A 20,023-nucleotide genomic window follows, 5' to 3' on the forward strand; every position below is an offset into this window, starting at 1 on the left:
AATGAAACTTAACCGGAATAGTTTTAGTAAAGTATCCAGCTTTATGAATTGATAATATGCATAAATACACTATGTACTTCTCATGGTTAAGAATGAAAAAGAGAACACTCTGTCCAGGCACTTGAATACAATTACCGTTTGGCCAATCATTTACAAATGAAATGCACCCAGAAAGAATGGGAATCTGTCCTGTGCGTTTGTGACAAAAAACCAACTTCAGCTATAGGGTGAAAATGACCTATTAAACCCCCCTGGGAGTCCAAGCCTTTTCCTAGTCCAATAGTGATCCATTTAAAACTGTAAAACCTGCAAAACTAAATTAAGGCACCACCCATGGTAAAATGAATTAATTACATACACATTTATTTGATTGTGAAGTATTATCTCCATAGAAATAATAAAACTGGGATCACACACAGATGTACAGGTACTCTATGCTGATTTATTACACTTTATTGACTGTATAATGCCAGGTCTCACAACTCTGTCCTATCACACATGACAGGAATAGCGAAAATAGCAAACAGCACACAGCATTACCGTTGAGACTCAAAAGCGCTACCCCCCTGGCTGGGTACGAAGCTACAGCAACAGTTACACAAAGCGGCCTCAAACCAAGAACCCCCCCGATATGAAGCTGACTGTAGCTGTACCGGTGAGAGGGATCAACCGTAAATGACGCGACGCTGAAGCTAAATTAGCAACAGCTTGTGAAGGGGTCACTTTTTGTCCAGTTCACATTTTTTTTACGCTGAAACACAGTGGTACGATTCAGAATATGAGGGAAATGAGTAACTCTGAAAGAGTTAAGAGTGAAACAGAAACACAAGTGGCCTTAAACCCCAACTGAACTGACAGTAACTAGCCATGAGATATACCTTTTCTGCAGCTGCCTTGCAAAAGGCAAAGCATAAGAAAATATGTTAGTGGGGTTGATTGAAAATGGTGTGCACTGTACCCTTCATGCATATTTATCAATGCTACTTGCTGTATATACTGTTCAATTACATCTATGAGCAATTAGGTCACTTACATATAACTGTACATAAACCTTATGTATGTAACTTAATTACCTGCAATTAGCAACAACACTGTACCTAGCTAAAAAGACAAAAACTCAACTGAAGTGGTGCATAAAAATGTTAACAAATTTTTAAATAAATATACCTTTCACTGCATTATATAAGTCTGAAGTATTACGTTTAATTGTTAATGCAAACTGGCAGTAGTCCATTTTTTAATAGTCTATCATTGTCATAATAGTTGAGAAACATAATCTTAGGATTGTCCACAGCTTTAGTATTACTTTATCCAGTTCTATGCAGACGAAACATGCTAATGTTCCATAGTGTTTAACAGGAAAACTGCATTGATATCCGATAAAACTTCAAGAAATAAACAGAATATGATTCATTTATAGAATCACAGAAAAACAAAAAAACGCCAACAAAATTTCCCTTTTTAATGATTAAAGTTCCATTTAGTTAAGTAATTTTAGTGCAAACCATGTAAGTTACATGTACTGGATTTTTTGGACCACTGTATAACAATGTCAGGAAACTATACAAACCAAAAAAGCCAACAAGGTAAAACTACAAATAAACTTGTGCATCAACATAAATGTGCTATTTTTGACAACAAATATAAATAAATGGCGGTCATTATCTACATGCCGTTAAAAGATTTGGGGAGGGAACATTTACAATGACAATGCCAGGGATGGAAAAACAACCCCAGGCTGCCAGACAGAACAGCTGTACCAAAAAACATGGGAAAAAAAACCCAAAAGGCTTTGATTTTTACAATAACCAGAGCCCTACTTGACCTTCAATGAGACACCTTAAATTAAACACCTTAAAAAAAGTGTTAACAGCGTGTAACTTAGAGATATTCTAGACTTACACACATTCAGACTTCAGTAAAATTTCAAACACAACCGGGAGCAGCTGCAACTTAAACTGATTACAAAGCTTTCTGTAAGAAAATAGATGGGAGGAAAGACACAGGAAAAGAAGTTGTCTGGATATCCTAAAAAAGTGCGTTCACTGGCCATTCATCTGAGCTTAGTGTGTGGTTTCTGTGGCTGGCATTAAAGAGAACCGGATTCTATTTCCAGAAAAGGTAGAACTGCAAAAGAATTCCGAGCAGGAGGTACAGCAGCCAACATGTCTCCTTGCGTTTCAAAAGTAAATCATTTCTGAACATAATATAAATACTGAACACATTCTTGCGGTTTTTCAAAGTACCTGTACTATTGTTAAAATATTTGATTTAGATAAACTAGGCCATTAAGCCGTTCTACACTGAATGGAAAACCTGCGGCGTTTCTGAATTTCGTATTTGGCACCCGTTGTGCAGGGCCGTGACGTGACTGCGCAGCAATGCGCATACCCTCAGTCACAAGGGCGCGCACACGCCATGATTTACGGCTGCCGCTTGCCATCCTGTCCTCAGAGATATAAGCGCATGTCCAGATGGTGGCAAAAACTGTAGCATTTCAACTGATGTGAAACAAGGCACATTTTTTTTTTAAACCTTGTTTCGCACCCAAGTTACATGATCAGATAAAGCTTCAATTCCAATGGAATGTGTGAAAGCACTAAATCTCCAGAACAGCGAGCGAACAGTATGTGTGCTCTCCTGGGGCTTTCAAACTAAAGTCCTGAAGGGCCGCAGTGTCTGCTGGTTCTCTGATTTACTCTGAACACCAAATTTAAGTCTGGGAACCCAGAGCTAAGGTAGGGCTCTTCAGCGAGCATTGGTTCCTGAAAGTAGATTTGCGCTAACTGGAAAATAATTTAGGAGCACATCTACTAATTGGGGTGCATTAGTGTGCTCTTAAATTTTTCAACTTAGGAGCACTTGTGGGGCCACTCGAGCAACGAACACTATCCCTGCAGACAGAATCTCTCCCATATATCGTTTGGGCGACCCCAAGCCAATCGCGCGCCTTCAGACACTGGCATTCGGATTCGATCCAGGAACGTAGCGCTCACACACAATGCAAGCGGCAGTTTTACCAAGTGAGCTACCCAGCAGCTGCATTTCCTTTCCCCAATTTAGAGTGGAGAAACTTGGAGACCTAAGAGGACCACACGGCTTCTTATTTTTGTTCTAGCTTATGTCAAGATCACATAGCCCGCAATTACAATTTAGATATTTCCGAGCAGCACTACAGGTGGAAACAGGCTGCAGACCGAATGATAACCCATTAAACTTCCAACCCCTGCCTTAAGTAATATCCATTTCTAGAAGAATATCAGATGCGTAGGAAGACAAAGCACCGCCCAAATGTCCATCACCTCCCCTTCCACTGGTGTCCCCTTCCACTGGTGTTCTTCTAGTTTGGCCCCATTAATTTGCACACCGATTCCAGCCTTTAGATCCAGTTAGATCCACATGAATGGCACCAGTTTGTGTGTACCTACCAATACTGCACTTGTGGCAGCCAGCAGAGGGCACTGATAAGATGGTCCTCCAGTAGACACAACCTGGAGCTCACCATCTAATTTTAATACAACAAAAAAAACAACTACTTTAGCACGACATACATGGCAGCAATGGGGCCGGCAGGGCTAGAACACCCCCAGACCTCATCCTACACCCCCCCCCCCTCCAAGGGGCTTCAGTCTGTCATTCTGACCGAAGGCTCCAGGGGGCGCCAGCTGCGGCACGTTAGGAGAGACGCTTTGCGGGTTACAGTAGTGTGGCACTATTCACATGCTCCTGGCTCTGGGATTAAGGGGTTGGGCAGGGGAGGAGGAAGGGGAGGGGCTCAGTTGAACATGATGGACTCAGGATCCTGGTTCATCATCTGGGCCATGTGTCGCAGGACGTCCTTCTTGGTGATAATCCCCAGGAGACGCCTGAAATGTACAGAAACACAACAAACACAAATATTACTTTTATAAATGTAACTCATTTTTGAATTGCATATTACAAATATATTACAAATAGCCCCAAGAAAACAATTGGGGTAAAGGACAAGAAACTGGGCTATGAGCTAATATTGCAAAGTAGACTTTTTTGCATTACTTTCACAATATGTTGTGTTACACACGCCAGCAGCACGTCCAGGTCTACAAAGATAGACAGCTATTCATACAGAGCCACACTACTGGCGGAAAGCAGTCTCCTGCTTCTATGCATAACTGTTAACACACAGGAAAGGTTAAATCATTATTTTGGATGCATTAAGCTAGTCAAATGAGAAGAAAGGCCATACAGTTTCATTCCACCTCATTTCCAGACCAACTTCTTTGGTTTTTATTATTCTTTGGCTAATTTTCCCAGGCATTTCAAAGTCAGGGAGATATCCGACCACGTTCCACAACCCTTCCATGATTTTCCAGATTTCTCCTGAGCTCTCACCCGCTGCGCGTCACCAGGCACTGCCGGAGCCCCAGCTTCCGGAAGATGTCCACCACCGTCTCCATGGGCGTGTGGTCGGTGACGGTGAAGGGGCTGAGGTTGAGGATCCGGCGCAGCTTCAGGGGCTGGGGGTTGCTGGCGGGCAGCTGCGGGGCGTCCTCGGTGAAATACACCACCGAATTACTCACCACGCCGTCCTGCTTCTGCCGCGCATTCTCTGAGGGAAGACCCACAGACAGGCTTAGAGAGAGAGCAAGAGAGAATGTGTGTGTGTGTGTGTGTGTGTGTGTGTGCGCGCATGTACATGTATAAGCCTTTGTTAGTGCACATGTGTGTGTGAGCCGAATGTCTTGTGTGTGTGGATGTGTGTGTAAGTGCTTGTGCTTGTCTGTGCGTATGTGTGCTTGTGTGTTTTGTGTTGTTTGTTGCGGGTGTGTGTGTGTGTGTGTGTATCTGTGTGTGTGTGTGTGTGTATCTGTGTGTGCGTGTGTGCTTTGTGTTGTTTGTTACGTGTGCGTGTGCGTGCGCGTGCGTGTGCGTGTGCGTGTGCGTGTGGGTGTGCATGTGCATGTGAGTGTGGGGTGAGACTCACTGATGGCCAAGGTGAGGTCCCGGCGCTGGACGAATCCGATGAGCCTCTCCGACTCGCGGGACACCACCACGGGGAAGCCGTTGTAGTCGGTGTCCTTGATGAGCGCCTCCACGTCCTCCACCGTGGTGCCCTCCTGCGTCAGCACGGCCAGCGGCGGCTCCCCGCGGCGCGGGCGCATCACGTCGGTGGCCAGCGTCCGGTGCGTGAACTCGTCCTTCACGTCCAGGAAGGGGTAGCCGTTGAGCTGGATGTGCGCCTCGTAGATGCCCTCCTTCCCGAAGGCGTCCGCCACCCACTTGCTGGTGACGGCCGCGGCCATCAGGGGCACGATGTACTCCAGCCCGCCCGTCAGCTCGAACATGATGACCACCAGCGACACGGTCATCCGCGTCACCCCGCCTGCAGCGACCCGGGGGATCGGGGGAGAGGGGCGCTCAGTCAGGGCAAAGTTTCACCAGATTCTTCTTTAGCAGAACATTGTTAACCAAAATGTACAACAATATGGAAGAATCATTCTTGATCCTAGATACATTTGAAAATTGCTCTCTATTTTAAAATTGTCCATAATTCTACAGGAACTGGTAGTTAATGGGTTAAAGTATTTCACCTGGGACAGCCCAGAGGGGAAAAGGGCCAGTCAGTGGAGGCCCTTTGGCAAAGAAGAGTTGGCAAAGTCATCTAAACCGATCAATAGGTTTTGCTTTTGTAATAACCTACTACTAATATCATTAGTAAAAATATTCAATAGAACTTCCTCTAGTGATTTATCACTACATTATTTTACTTTATACTATAAGTTCCATTCAATTAGCTGGCTGTATAAGAACACACAGGACAGGTTTATACGACCTTCCCACTGAGCTTAACGTACACAGGGAATGTGTACACACACGGGCGAATGTGTACACACACAGGGAATGTGTACGCACACGGGCGGCGGCGTTTCGGGCTCTTACCCAAACACGCGGCAGCGCCCACCATGGCGTACAGGCCCGGCGTGACGCAGTCCGCCCCCGGCCGGCACCAGTTCTTAAATATGATCCAGTCGTGGTGGTGGTAGGCCATCTGCTCCACCGCAATGCCCACGATCCGCCCGGCGATCGCCCCCACCGCCATGCTGGGGATGAACAGCCCCGAGGGGATCTGGAGAAAGCAGGAGGTCACAGGGGCGTGAACAGAGCAGGAGGTCACAGGGGATGTGAACAGAGCAATGAGGTCACAGGGGATGTGAACAGAGCAGGAGATCACAGGGGATGTGAACAGAGCAGGAGATCACAGGGGATCTGTACACAGCATAAGATTCAGCATTGTAAAGCCCCACCCCCTTTACCCACAATGCCCGGCTGACCTTCATGCCGAAGGTGAAGATGGTGATGACGATCTTGAAGACGAGGGCGAGGGCGAGCTGCCACAGGGCGGCGTAGACGCCGGGGCCGGCGGGCCGGTCGGGGATGTCGTCCAGCGGGCGCGTCATGTTGGGGTCGTTGACGTAGTCGCAGAGCTGGGACGACTCCAGCGCGCCGCAGTCGTTGAAGAGCTCGGAGATGAGCTCGCTGGTGCTGCGCCGCGTGTACGGGTTGGGGAAGGCCAGGATGGCCGTGATGCCCGTCACCGCCATCACCTCCAGCACCGGGTAGCGGCCCAGCCACGTGGTCTTGCGCCGCCGGCACCAGGCGATGTTGCCGCGGATGAAGAGGGTGCCCCACAGGCCCCCGAACACGCCCAGCAGGATGAAGGGCACCAGCTCGGCCATGTACCACGGCGTGTGGTACTCCACGTAGAACAGCACCAGCCGGCTGTTCCCGAACGGGTTGATGGAGCGCAGAGTGAAAGCCGCCACCAGGGCGGCGAAGAAGGACCGCCACAGCGTCTTCAGCGGGAAGTAGTAGCTCACCTGCCGAAAAACACACAGAGCTCACCCCCCGTCCAGCACGCACGCGCGCGATTACATGAAAAGGTAAATAAATGGCCTGGCCGAAAGGTCACTTTCCAGTGATTGCTTTAATATTCATATTTCAAGCTTGCAATTATGTCCTTTGGAAAATTATTAAGAAATGAAACCCCCCACCAAAGGTCTTAAAATATGGACCAAGAAGACCCTGCGTTACTGGCAGTGGAAGAGCAGTAGAGTGAACGCCCTGACCACACAGCCTCAGTTCCCCTTCATTTCTCCGCCCCTCCGAGAATAACCCAACCCAACCCACCTTTCGGCACACAAGGGCACTGAACGCATAACCCCACGGTGTGGGGATGCCCGTACCTCCTCCAAGCTGAACAGCACGCCTCCGATCGGAGCCCCAAAGGCTACCGACACACCGGCAGCTGCCGCCGCGGACAGCACCTGTCAAGCACAGAGCATTATCCAACGATACGGCATTCAAATAGTGCAATTTTAAATGGTGTATTTGACAGTAATATTAAGAATAAAAACAATAATAAATTCAGTCAGTCACCGTCAGCCACATTCACAGTTGGTCAGTTGGATATAGTCAATCACATTCACGCTCAGTCATGGTCATGGTCAGTCACATTCACGCTCAGTCACGGTCACACTCAGTCATGGTCATGGTCAGTCACATTCACGCTCAGTCACGGTCACAGTCGGTCACGCTCACGGTCTGTCAGGGTCACGGGGACGCTCACCTCTCTGCGCTTGCCCTCGTTCTTGCTGTACTTGGAGAAGAGGCTGCTGAAGAGGTTCCCGCAGCAGCAGGCCACGTGCACCAGCGGGCCCTCCTTGCCCAGGCTGAGGCCGGAGGACACGGCCAGCACCAGGGTGACCGTCTTTATCAGCAGGGTCCACTTCCCCAGATAGCCCCGGATGATGAACCCGCTCAGGATCGTCTTTATCTGGAGGGGGTTAGAAGCCAAAGACGTGTTCAGATGCTTTAGTCCCACATCACGCTGGTAGCAGGAAGACAGAAATTCAAATATGCACCCTTTTCTGTTTCTTAGCATGGCAAAAAAAACACTAATAAAGAAATAATATGCACACCACAAAGACACTAAAACACAACCCCATTTCATGAGAACATTACAGCACAAAGACACAGACACACTAAAACACACCCCCATTTGATGGTGCATACAGACACAGGGAAGGTTTCAGTTTCAAACGGGTGACAGTTCAAACAGTTTACACACTGCAGGACCTGTGATACCCACCTCAGGGATACCTGAGCCACAGGCGTACGGCGCAAACACGCGGACCAGAGTCACGGCCAGGAAGGAGAAGAACAGCGCCCACATAACATACAGGAAGTAGTTCAGCACGTACGCTCCGCCACCCTTGAAAAAGACAAGACTTCATCAGTAACAACAAGCACCTGGCTTCACCATCGAAGAGGACACAGGTCTACTCACTCCTAAATTAATTTTGGACCGCAGATGGACCACAGACAGTCTGCTCCCAGCTTTGTAGCAGAGAGAAGGCTTGGTGCCTAAAGCTAACTCTCACACGCGGGGGCGTTACCAGAGCATGGCCGGTCATCAGCTCGGACCACTTCTGCCACTGCGGGCACTTGTCGCGGTCGTCGAAGGTGGTCTCGTTGGAGGTCCAGCAGCACTGCTCGTGGCTGTACCAGAACGCAGACAAGCAGACCCCTTCCTTCAGATCCGTCATCCAGTCCACGGCCAGGTCGATGACGCCGGCCAGTGTCCCTGTGTGCACGGGAGAGGAGTTCACATTCAATGAGGAAACAGAACTCAGGGAAAGTGTATGGACATACACTACCAACTGTTTATAAACCAAATAAACAAATGAACTTTTCATACTTTTTTGTTTGAATATGTGGATACCCCAGGCAGTCAGACACATTTAGCATACAGACATTTCTGTGCAGGCCAAGTGTGATACACGAACATAGCCCAGGCAAGAGGTTGGACAGAACCCTACCTGACAGGAGTCCAATCAGCAGCATCACCACCCATCCTGACCAGGCATCCAGCAGGCTCTTAATGAACTCCCAGATGGACTCCTTACTCTTGCTGGTGATCTAAGCAGGCAGCCAGAAAATAAAATACACTCTGAATCCGGCACGGGAAGGACAGAAGGAAGAAACCTCAAACTGACACCTAGGTCTCAACAGGATTTCCATGGCAACATAACACTTTTTCCAATAACTTTATTTCTAAACGAAAGACAACAAGGACAACAGGCTTAACACAACAGTCCATGCATAAATGGTGGATTGTGGGCAAAATGACAAGCCTAAGCGGTCTGTATGGCCTGTCCTCGTCATACAATCACTTGGCAGTCTTCAATCCAGAGCGACATACAGCAGAGGAGAGTCGCATGGCTGAGTTTGGGGACAGAAGCTCACCTTTCTGTGCCGGTCTGTGTCACGTGACTTCTCCCGAAGCCAATCGATGGTGTGGAAGTCCTCGTAGGTGCCCACATCCGGGATGGGCTCATCCAGGAAGTCCATGAGGTTCCCCGAGCCATTCATCTCCTCTGTGGGAGTCATACTGGTCTCTGCTGGAAAGAAGGCAGGAAGATTTTTTTTTTTTTTTTTAAAGCACACTCACAAAAAACGCAGAATAACACTTTTGTAATGGCTGAGAAATATGGACATTTTTTGTCCTTCAAAAAGCTGCACGTGAAGCAAGATAAGGGAAACAGTGGTTAGATCTTCACAAGTCAGCAAGAGTACCTGCGTAAAAAGTACAAAAGCATGTATCAAATAATTCTATTTGGCAACCCCTGTATAGTAATCGGTCGTCAATTAGCCAGCAGATAAGACCTGACTATTGCTATTTTGCATCTGCAACCAATACAGAGAATACATATTTATTTTCTCTATTTACTGGCCGTTTGCACCATCCATATACGTTCTTTAAAGCACTTGCACGATACGAAGAATAGCAACATTTCTCAACATAGCCATGACATTCAGTGGCCTTGTTTTGAGACGCTCTTTCTGGTATTCCCGTGTTTTCTTACTGCAGTTAATACCGGACACCACCGTAAATACTGCACAGTGCACCTCATACAGGAGTGTAAACCACTAAACCGGTTAATGAGGTATATGACACGTCACTAGTGTCAATCCACCCAATGAATCAGGAAAAATACACCTAACTAGGCTGTACGTTATACTACAAGTTATAGTAGCTTCTTGATGGATAGTTTTTCACCAACCCTTTTGCATCAGTTCCAGCTGCATTTACAATAACACTGTAACTTACGCACCTGAAATATCACTTTTCTTATCAACTGTCGCAGTATCATTCCAAACAATGCATAGTTTTAAAAAGGGATAACGTTAACTGCAGGTATTAAAACGTCAGGGACATAAACAACGTATAAGCTATGTCTTACTGTTTGCTCACTAATGTTAGTAACATTCTGTATAATTTAGCAATAAACTCGCACCCTACCCTGTTTTTATTTTTATGCGAAACGAATAAAGGCTAGGGTGAATGTTTTTAAGTGACACCAGTGTTTGAGTTAGCTAACACGACAGAATCAGTTCATTATTCCAGTCTAGCTTGCTTAGCTAGCTAACTCGTAAGATGCAAACAGATTCTTACCGTCGGCAGCAATGATTCTCGATATATTTATAATATTTTAAAATAAATGTATTCCGTGATGTCTTTTAACCTGCCAAATACGCCCATTTTAAGTCATTTTTGCAAAATGTATCCGAATGTTTCAAGTGCTAAATAGAGAAGGCGTCAGTGATTGCAGTATTGGCTGGGCGATCCCACAATGCACCGCTTTCCTCTGTCATGGCGTCTCGAAATTGTTCCTTCTCAAAATCTGTTGACATCAGCTCCTCATTTTTATCTCTCCCTGTAATGTGGACATACATATACTAATAACGTTTCTAGCATAGGTTTATTGAAATTCAAAATAAACTAAAATATAGGCTACAACTACTAAAAACTTCAAAGTAAATAAAGGTATTGAAATGATAGTCTTAACATAGTCTTGCATGTACGGTTAATGCCCAAGAAAATCATAAACAATCAACATCGTGTCACACACCATGTTAATGGTCCTCAAAACATCAATGCTTTTCATAAAATGTGTGAGTAATACACATTTTCATCTACATATCTAAATATTGTAACTATTCCTTACTGAATCCTGACCTTGCCAGAGCTGACAGAGTGGCTCATGATTGGCTCAAGAATTAAAGAGGGGAGCACCTCATTAATGTAGGACTTCGGTGTTAATTACATGGTGAAGCCAGGCCCCTATCAGTGCAGTGTCAGATAGTTGGAGGAGGCTTTCTTTCTTGTCTGTATGCCTTGTCCATCTACCTCCTATCTGCCCCCAGCTCCTGCCCCACCTTCTCTAAATGCCCCTGGAAGCAGGGAAGCAGTGTTAAGAGCCTGGGTTGAATGCAAGATGGGAAAACATGTTGCAAATGATTAACTAACACATTGGTGTGTGCAACATGCAGTTGCACAGCTTGAAGACTATAGCAGCTGACAGGACAATTGTGTACAGTGTGACACTGATTGTACATTAATTGTTGATTCGGGTTACACCAGTGGTTGCACAAAGATGGGAGCGGAAACAAGACTGCGGCAGAACGCTGACAACTGTTTAGAGTGGATATAGTTTGTCAGTGAACTATAGCAAAACGTTGTGTATCTTGAATGCACCGCTTTTGAGGGGTCTGTGAAAGAACGTGCATGAAAGATCAAAGAGTGCCGGGAGAGAAAGCATGTCACAAAGCTTTTTTGATGAATGCCACTGCCCCAGGCCCACATCCATCCAGCTAGTCCTGACATGTTACTGTAAGTAAATATTTCAGGCACAGGCTATTAATGAAAAAAGTAGGCTTCCCTTTGCAAATTCCAGAATCTAGGCTTGTGGCTGTTAATTATTATAACTGGACATGTAAAGACTGAGTGAAAAGGTATGTTTAGAGAAAAGGCATATTGCAGGTGGCATTGGTGTTGAACTAGAAGTAGACCTTGCCATAATCACAAAAGAGATTTGGTGAATTACCTAAAGATACCCAACTGAAACCCCTCTTTTTACCAGTCTCAGGAAGCTGTAACTTCTAAAGCAGCGATCCTCAACCTGTGGGCCATTGACCACATGAAGCCCAGACCTCATAATGCGCAGCCAGAATTGTTCTGTGGAAAACAAATACACTTCCGTCTCATTTTATCATAACACTGGTTTCCAATCAAAGTTCAGGACTGTAACTGAAGGTCTTTGGAATCACAAAGTGCCAATAGGCTTACATGTTGGCAAAATCCTGGTAACCCCCCCACCAGGAAGCTCAAACAAGGCTACTACTGGATCATGCAGTAAGACTTTTATCTGAAGCAAACCTCAAAATCAACCAAGAAATGGTTAACTGACCACAAAATTACTGTTTTGCAATGACAATCTCCAAACATTAACCTATACTTGAAAATGTATCGTTTGAATGGAAGAGTCTTGCATATTACAAAAGAAAATTGTTATATTATGTAAAGAAGGCAATAAAAATAATTTTTTCTTTTTTCTTGTTTATGGCACACATGGACTAGGTTTGCTGCCACTTTTGCCCGAAGGGTTGAAAACTATGCTCTTTTGCTCTCCCTGCTGGTCTCAGATAGCTGTACCCACCCTTTCTTCTCAGGGCCTGTTTTCACTTCCATTACAGTACCATTTTGAATACACTGTGTCTGTACTAGCAGAACAAAGTCTACGCACTTTTACAGAATATTCTTAACAAAAGCTGTCCATGGCATGGTCTAGATTTGTTCTGGGCCGTGTCACATCACTTTTTATTTTACTACTTAGCAAATACACTGCTATCCAGACAGTAAATTGTCACTGTTGCCACTGTTGGAAAAAACGTTGAAAGATTGTGTTGTTTTACACATGCATCATTTTGACATGTGGAACAACAGTGTGAAATGGCTGCTCTCTCTTTGATTAATTTCCTGGGTTTGGTCCCTTGACTGTAGAAATTTACAGTTTTGCAGTCTTATTAAAAATGGTGGTAGATCATATCTGTTTCACGGTACATTAGATATGAGCAACTAGATATAAAACTTCTTCATGTTGAATATATTTCATATAATATCTGCTCTCTTGAGTTACAGTGGCACATAAAGTTAATTAAGTTTTTATACCAGGTACTGTATGCTTCTTCTTAGTTGAGGGGAACTGGAAAAAAAAACTCATATCAATGACTTTGACACCATATAATTAAAAAAATAGAATTAAAAAAAAAACATTTTTTCTTGAGTTTCTTGACTCATATAGACTTTCAGGAGTCAGCCATGCATTTTTATTTTTCTCCATTAGGTGGCAACAACAGCCTCCTAAAGCCGAATGTTGTGTTTTTAGGCGTGAGAAACATTGGAAAGAGCTCTGCAGCAACATCATCCTGGCCAGAGGTGTCCCACTGAGATGCAAGGGAAAGAGATTAGAATTTGGGGACCTGTTGGGACCACAGGTCCCTATTGATCAGTGAAGGTCACTGGGGAGCAATGAGCCACATATCCGAGCTGACTGAACTCTCCCTAACCCTGCTTTGTCTTGTGGGGCTACCAGCCACAGTCGCTGGAATGGCCCAAATACAAGGCTGTACATGAACTGGAAAAGTGCTTTAACAGTATGAGCCACTCAGCAGGCCCATGGGTGTTGGTTTTAACCTCTCGTCTAGTCCAATGCTGTCTCAAAAAAGAGTGTTGTAGCAACGGTTACTGAGGGAAAGAGATGCACAGAGCTGGGAGGAACAGGAGAGAGTGAAAAGGAAGTACCAAGAAGAAAGTAGGAACCTTACCCCTTTTCTCAGAAGGTTGGAAGGAGAGAAGCAGCAACTGCAAGAGGCAATTAGAGAGAACTGAAAGAGTTCAGATAAACTAAATACAAAAAAGGAGAAACGGAGAGCTGTTTGAAGGCAAGAGAAATAAAATGGACTGCATTTATATATACAACTTTTGATCACTTGCGTCTTTCATTCAAAAAATAAGACAAACTGAAGAGAGATAAGGACAAACTGATAGAGACTAATGAGAGAGATGAGGGAAAAGGAAAAGCCCCAAGCCTACTGCTGCCAGACAGGTGTAGAGAACAGCTCTGACATGGAATGAGAGGAAGAGAGACAGACTGGAGAGATGGAGAGAATGAAAGATGTCTGTGAATGAAAGACGCAAGTGATCAAAAGTTGTTTAAGGAGTCGGTAACAGACAAGTCATTCAAACAACTCTGTTTGGTGGCTGAACAGCTCAGAGCCACAGGAGAACAGAATGTTAACAGCATAAGTTGAATGCTGGGAAAATGTTCCCTTTGCTGCATTATTGACATAATGCTTGTCATTTGCTTTATTTTCATTATGTACCAAATGGTTAGTTTTAGTGGCCATGTGCCCACACTTTCATCAATTAGGAGACTATTGATTCAATTCAGCCTTAGAAATGAATGACACCCTTTCCCTCCTTGAAAACCTCCAATCACCACGTAGACTTTCAGTGGACCCTACCCTGCTATAAATCTCTTTTAGTGATGTCACTACCAGACACACATGAGCTCTACATAAACATATTTCCACAAGCATTCTGAAATTAGCAATTTTGACATAAAATTTTTACTGTTGGAAAATAATTTTGATATATTTCAGACTATTATATTTCAATAGGTCATAGCATTAGAGATCTAACTTTGGCACTGTACCATACCAATTGTAGCACAGCTTCCAAGATAAATTTTAAAGGAGTACCATGGTGGTTGAACGTGACACTTCCCAGTTGTCTTCAGGCAACAACAAAACAAATGTGCATAATTTTTTTATTCTTCAGTCATTTCAATGTACTTTAAAACGTATTTTTCTAAGCCTAAATTTCCCACTATAAAAATTCACCCGAACCGTCTGGGCGTGGTAATGAGAACTGTCAGTTAGCTATGATTGACATACCGTTCCCCGTTACCATAGCTACCCCCATGATACGCTCTCTTTGGGAGACTGAATTTTCACAAGCTAGCTAGCTTAGTAGTATATCAAGTATCGACAGATAGCTAAGGTAAGGACGTTGACTTGTATCCAGTTACAATTTTTGCTATCTAGCTAGCCAAGTTAAGATAAAAGCACAACTATAACGTCCTCATAAAAGCGAACTAGCAAGCTAACGTTATCGATAACATTGCCTTATGAAAGCAAACCTCCTAGCTAGCTAAAGTTAGCTAGCTAGCTAAATGAATATAACCAGAAATGATCTAAAGGAACTCTAATTTAAGTGAACCTAACGTTAGTCAAATATTTGCATTGTCTGAACAGCAGGACAGTGTGTCCTGTCAGATTTCTTTACGGGGCGTGGAAATAGGAGTGGTTACTGTATTCGTGACGTAGAAAAATGACAACTTTCTCAACCGGTTGAAAATGGGACGATGAATTTAAAACGCATATTTCTCCAAAAATACAGAACGGACATATTTAATTCTTTGCTCATTGTGTTTCTTCAATGCCTCTTGTGCAAATAGCACATAAAATAGAGAAAGTGTGAAAATCACCATGGTACTCCTTTAAGAACATTTAGGGAAGACAGGAAAGAGACATAGACAGCTGCAGCTACAAATGCACTGTCTCATAAAGAAAGTGGAAAGAAACATTGTACTTGAGTCTAGATTTTCCCAGGGGAAAAAAAAGATTAACATGCTGAAGTTCAAGAGTGTGCAGACCATCAAAATGATTTTAAGCCATTACAAACATGGATTCCTGATGTAGAGTAGCAAGGTCAAAAGTTTGTTTTGAAACACATTTATCTGACCTAATAAAGACTCTCAACCTCTGATAAACCCGTTTTTTAATTATTAAAGATGTCTTAATTGGGATGACACAAACATAAAGCCCTACCCCTCTCCACCCATCAAAACTGTGTTAAAGGAAAACAGTGTAGAACACACACACCCGCACAAACACATGCACACACACACTCACAGGCATAAGACCTTGGTCTGGTCAGCTGAACAGTTGGATGGAATTTTGTGTGTGTTTGGAACGATTTTTCTGTGCATCATCGCCTTCATCCTCACACTCCTACCTCTTTGGTCCATGGCTCGATTGGCACGTCCGTATCACAGCACAGATGCACAATAATATTGTCTTTGTTTCCTGGTATGTTTTGTTGTCATGTGCAACAAAATTCCCCATCTTGAGACTGCATGTCTGGAGACTCTGAAAGCAAGAAGGTAAGAACTATTTCACTTTGCCAGATTAGTAACATTTCCGATATGATTATACATATTAGAATGAAAAAATATTTCTTGTTGTATTTACGTGTTGTTTCTGATATCTAGGAAACTGGCATTTGTACTGCTAATATCTGTGTTTATTCTTCAAGGAAAAACATTTTTTAGGTAGCATTACATTGTATTTGTTACCAGTTGTAACACTAATTAGTTTGTTCATTGTTAATGAACCAGCAAGTAAGTCCTGAAACCTGATGCGCTTTTTAGAAATGTGGCCATTACATATGCAATCTGCATATTTAACTTAAATGAACACACTTATGCCTTGAAAATATTTCACTGAACTTTCAAATACACTAAATCAAACTGATGTTTGTATAACTGAAAATGTACAACACAAATAAATATGAATCACCGTGAAAGGCATGCAGACACTTTATCAAGACAAACTTTGTGCTTGGCGTGCAGGAGATCTGAGAGCTGACTTACTGCAGCCTGCTCACTTTAAAATGATGGCATTGTTACCGTCGATCTTGCATCACTTCTATTTTAATACGCGTATGTGCTAGTATTTATAGTTCATTAGTGTATTTTTTGAGTTATGTGCCACCACACGTCCCTCACATTCCCAAACAGGAGAAACCATGGTGAAGCCAAAGGGGCAAAATCAGGCTAGTGGTTAAAAAGGAACCCTAATGAAATGTGAGCTTCCTCTTAGCACTCCAAAAATGACAAAGACCTGAATATTAATAACATCCTGTCTGCATTTTAGCAGCATCCCTCACCCGGCTGCGAGTGTGAATGAGCTTGTTGTTTGCAGCTGCAGTCGTTGCCTCTTGCGCTTGCTGCAGCTCTCCGGCGCTGTGGCGAAGCTGACTTTTCTCATTGGCAGATGATGCGCTCTTTCGATCGGAGTGGAGACCGATTCTGACGGCGGCCCTCGCAGCCTAGAGCTGAAGCAGTACCGTACCAGAAAACATCCACGACAGCGCTAGGAGAAAGCTCTCCAGTCAACCAAGACAAGTAAAACAAGAAAGAATTTTTGGGGGGTGGGGTGGGGGAAGAGGAGGTTGTGTGGTTCTGGCAGGGTGGGAGAGACGGCGGTTTTGGGCACCGCTGTCCTCTGGAGCGGGATGGACCAGGGCACGTGGGCCCTGGAGCTGACGGGGACGTTCCTCTCCGGGGTGGCCTGGCTCTGCACGCTGGCCGCCACCGCCACCTCGCAGTGGCTGACGTTGTCCACCAGCCTGCTGCCCACCGAGAGCTACGAGCTGGGCCTGTGGGAGACCTGCGTGGTGCAGGAGCTGGGGGCCACGCAGTGCAGGCCCTACAACAGCCTGCTGGGCCTGCCCCCGGACATTCGGCTGGCCCGGGCCCTCATGTGCACGGCCCTGGGCTCCGGGCTCCTGGGACTCCTGCTGGCTGTGCCCGGCCTCCGCCTGGTCAACAGCTGCGAGGGCCCGCGGGCGCGAGGGGCCAAGAGGACGGCCAGGATCCTGGGGGGCGTGTTCTGCCTGGCGGCTGGCGTGCTGGGGCTGGTTCCGGTGTCCTACATGGCACACCTGACGGTGCTGCGGTTCTTCGACGAGAGCGTGCCGGACGTGGTGCCGCGCTGGGAGTTTGGGAACGCCCTCTTCTGCGGCTGGGCCGCCGGGCTCCTCCACCTGCTGGCTGGGGGCCTGCTGGTGGGCTCCTGCCTCTTCTGTCAGGGGCCCCCCCACACAGAGACGATCCCCCTACAGACATCCATGAACAGTCTGGCTGATCACTCCCCTGGGACCAAGTCAGAGTACGTCTGAACGGAGACCAGAAACTGAATCACCTTATTACTGCCCGAGACATCTTTTTTCTTTCTCTCGCTTGCTCCTTTACTTCTCTCTCTCTCATTTCTCCTTCTCTGCCAAAGCTGGAAGCCTTAGTGTTCATTAGCTTTAGTATACTATTCTGACTATATTTTTATGGTAATGTAGCTAGGACAATTCTTAGGGCAATACTCTGCTTTAAGAGCACTGCTTTAAGTATTAGAATTAATTTCTGACATGAAAATTAATTTAAATACATTTACTTGAATGTAGACACATTCGGCTGCTTCCTCTTTTTTGTTTGTTGTTTTGACCTCTAGATTCTTATGCTGCTCATGTTAATTCTGTTTCTAATCATTTTTTAAACAGACTTTTGCGAGAAAATGCAAGAATACAATACAATACAAATCACAAACATGATTTAAAAAAAATAATCCTCGCTTATATCATTCATTTATTTAGTGGCCACATAAATGGTATAAACAAATGTATTGTTATTATATGTATACATATAATCAGATTTGGAGGTTACATGCACACTACTACACATGAAGCAGAATTTTCTAGTTGCTACATCATATTATTTGCCTGTAAATTTAATTTTCTAACTCAGAAAAAGCATATTTTCTGTTTGGTTCTTTCACTTTCTCAAGCAGCATTGTGTTGTATAGTGGTTAGGTGACTGGGATTGTTACTCAATTTCTGGTTCAATTCCAAGGTGGGACACCGCCATTGTACCCTTTAGCAAGATACTTAGCCTGAATTGCTTCAGTGAAAATACAGCAGTATAAATTGATCTGTGTGTATAAACAAACATTAAGCTGTGCAAATCACTCTTGGTAAGAACGTCTTGTAAATGCCAAAAAGAAATCAGTATGTCTGAATGGTTATTCACAAAATGTGACCCAAAGAAACTACTAATGCATCTTAGTAGATAATCTCAGCCAATGACATTTGACATTTGTCCTTAACTTTGACTAAATATTTTAAGAAAGAATATTTATCTTCACAAACAGCTCAGCAATCACTACTATAAAAAGTGTAATGTTTGCACTCATTTGTAGATCAAAGTTATGGACAATTGATGATTGAATGCAGGCCTGAATGCATGGTGATATTCACAATGAAAGATTCCTGTGTGGACTGGGTGTGGAATGGTGTGCCTGACCAGTTGAAAACGAAACGTGTTATTCCCATTTTGTTGTAATTCAGACCATGTGAGAACAGGTGGCATGACTAAATTGTTTATAGATTACCTAAACTGTAAATTTGAGCAAGCTGTAAAGTTGTTGTACTGAAATAACTAAAATTGGCAAATATGTTCTGTAGATCTGTTATTGTGTGTGCCTGTTTTTTGTTTGTTTTGTGTTGTGTTTGTTTTTTGTTTTTTTGTAGGCTAGTGTGCACATTTTGAATTAACATGGAAAAAATCTTGACAGGTAATGATTGATACACATAAAACATTTTTAAAACAAATAAATGACAGCAGAAATACACATTTGATTGTTTCACATAATAATTTAAAAAATCACTCTTATAAAGGCCTCCACTATGACATTTCCAACAGCCTTTAACAGGCACAAAATCCTACCATGTTCCTTTTCACAAGATTTTTAGGAACAAAGGGTGTCATTGGTTTTGAAATGTAAGAACAGAGAATGTGGGAATGTAAATATATTAATATATTTGATCTGAGACATATGGTGCAATAAAATTATTACCACCAGACTGTCAACCCTGTGCTGAGAGTTTACCAGAGTACACACCCCCAAGTCAGTGGACCAATTAAAATACATACCTCAGGTATACCAGACGATAGGCCTACAGAAGCTTTCTACAGCTTTTTGTATCTACTGTAGGTGTTCTTTCACATTTAGTCTGGCCATGTCCGGTCAGTAAGTGTCACCATAAGGGGAGGGGGGGGGAGTTGATGATTTTAAGAGCCCTGACTGAGAGGGGCTCCCAAAAAACATTCGAAAATAGGATTTAAAATGATAACTATTATTATTATTATTATTATTGTTATTATTATAAGTCATTTTAAGTGAGCTGCAACCTACTCTTAATTCAGTTTGGGCCGTGGGGCATATAACTGCATAAGTACTGCCCTCC

At 44.1% G+C, this 20,023-nt stretch overlaps 2 protein-coding genes across 3 annotated transcripts; one reads left to right on the top strand and one right to left on the bottom strand.

Annotated features, from left to right (window-relative positions):
* Positions 1–422: 422 nt before the first annotated feature.
* On the bottom strand, positions 423–10,706 carry clcn4 (chloride channel, voltage-sensitive 4). Of its 2 annotated transcripts, none has more exons than XM_064311415.1 (12): positions 10,496–10,706; positions 9,286–9,437; positions 8,859–8,958; positions 8,436–8,623; positions 8,129–8,251; positions 7,607–7,813; positions 7,224–7,304; positions 6,312–6,857; positions 5,920–6,106; positions 4,964–5,362; positions 4,372–4,588; positions 423–3,866 (listed from the first exon to the last, which is right to left on the bottom strand). In XM_064311415.1, exons 2-12 carry the CDS (start codon positions 9,427–9,429, stop codon positions 3,776–3,778), a joined length of 2,283 nt encoding a protein of 760 aa, XP_064167485.1. In that variant the 5' UTR covers positions 9,430–9,437; positions 10,496–10,706; the 3' UTR covers positions 423–3,775. The 2 variants fall into 2 exon arrangements, with proteins under 2 accessions (XP_064167485.1, XP_064167486.1); XM_064311416.1 differs by having other exon boundaries at positions 9,286–9,440.
* Positions 10,707–16,891: 6,185 nt separating this feature from the next.
* LOC135241091 (putative claudin-24) lies at positions 16,892–19,241 on the top strand. Its single transcript, XM_064311225.1, has one exon. The coding sequence runs from the start codon at positions 17,243–17,245 to the stop codon at positions 17,906–17,908; it is 666 nt and encodes a 221-aa protein (XP_064167295.1). The 5' UTR covers positions 16,892–17,242; the 3' UTR covers positions 17,909–19,241.
* Positions 19,242–20,023: the final 782 nt, after the last annotated feature.

This window comes from Anguilla rostrata, chromosome 15 (assembly GCF_018555375.3).
Source record: "Anguilla rostrata isolate EN2019 chromosome 15, ASM1855537v3, whole genome shotgun sequence".
Classification (NCBI taxonomy): Eukaryota; Metazoa; Chordata; class Actinopteri; order Anguilliformes; family Anguillidae; genus Anguilla; species Anguilla rostrata.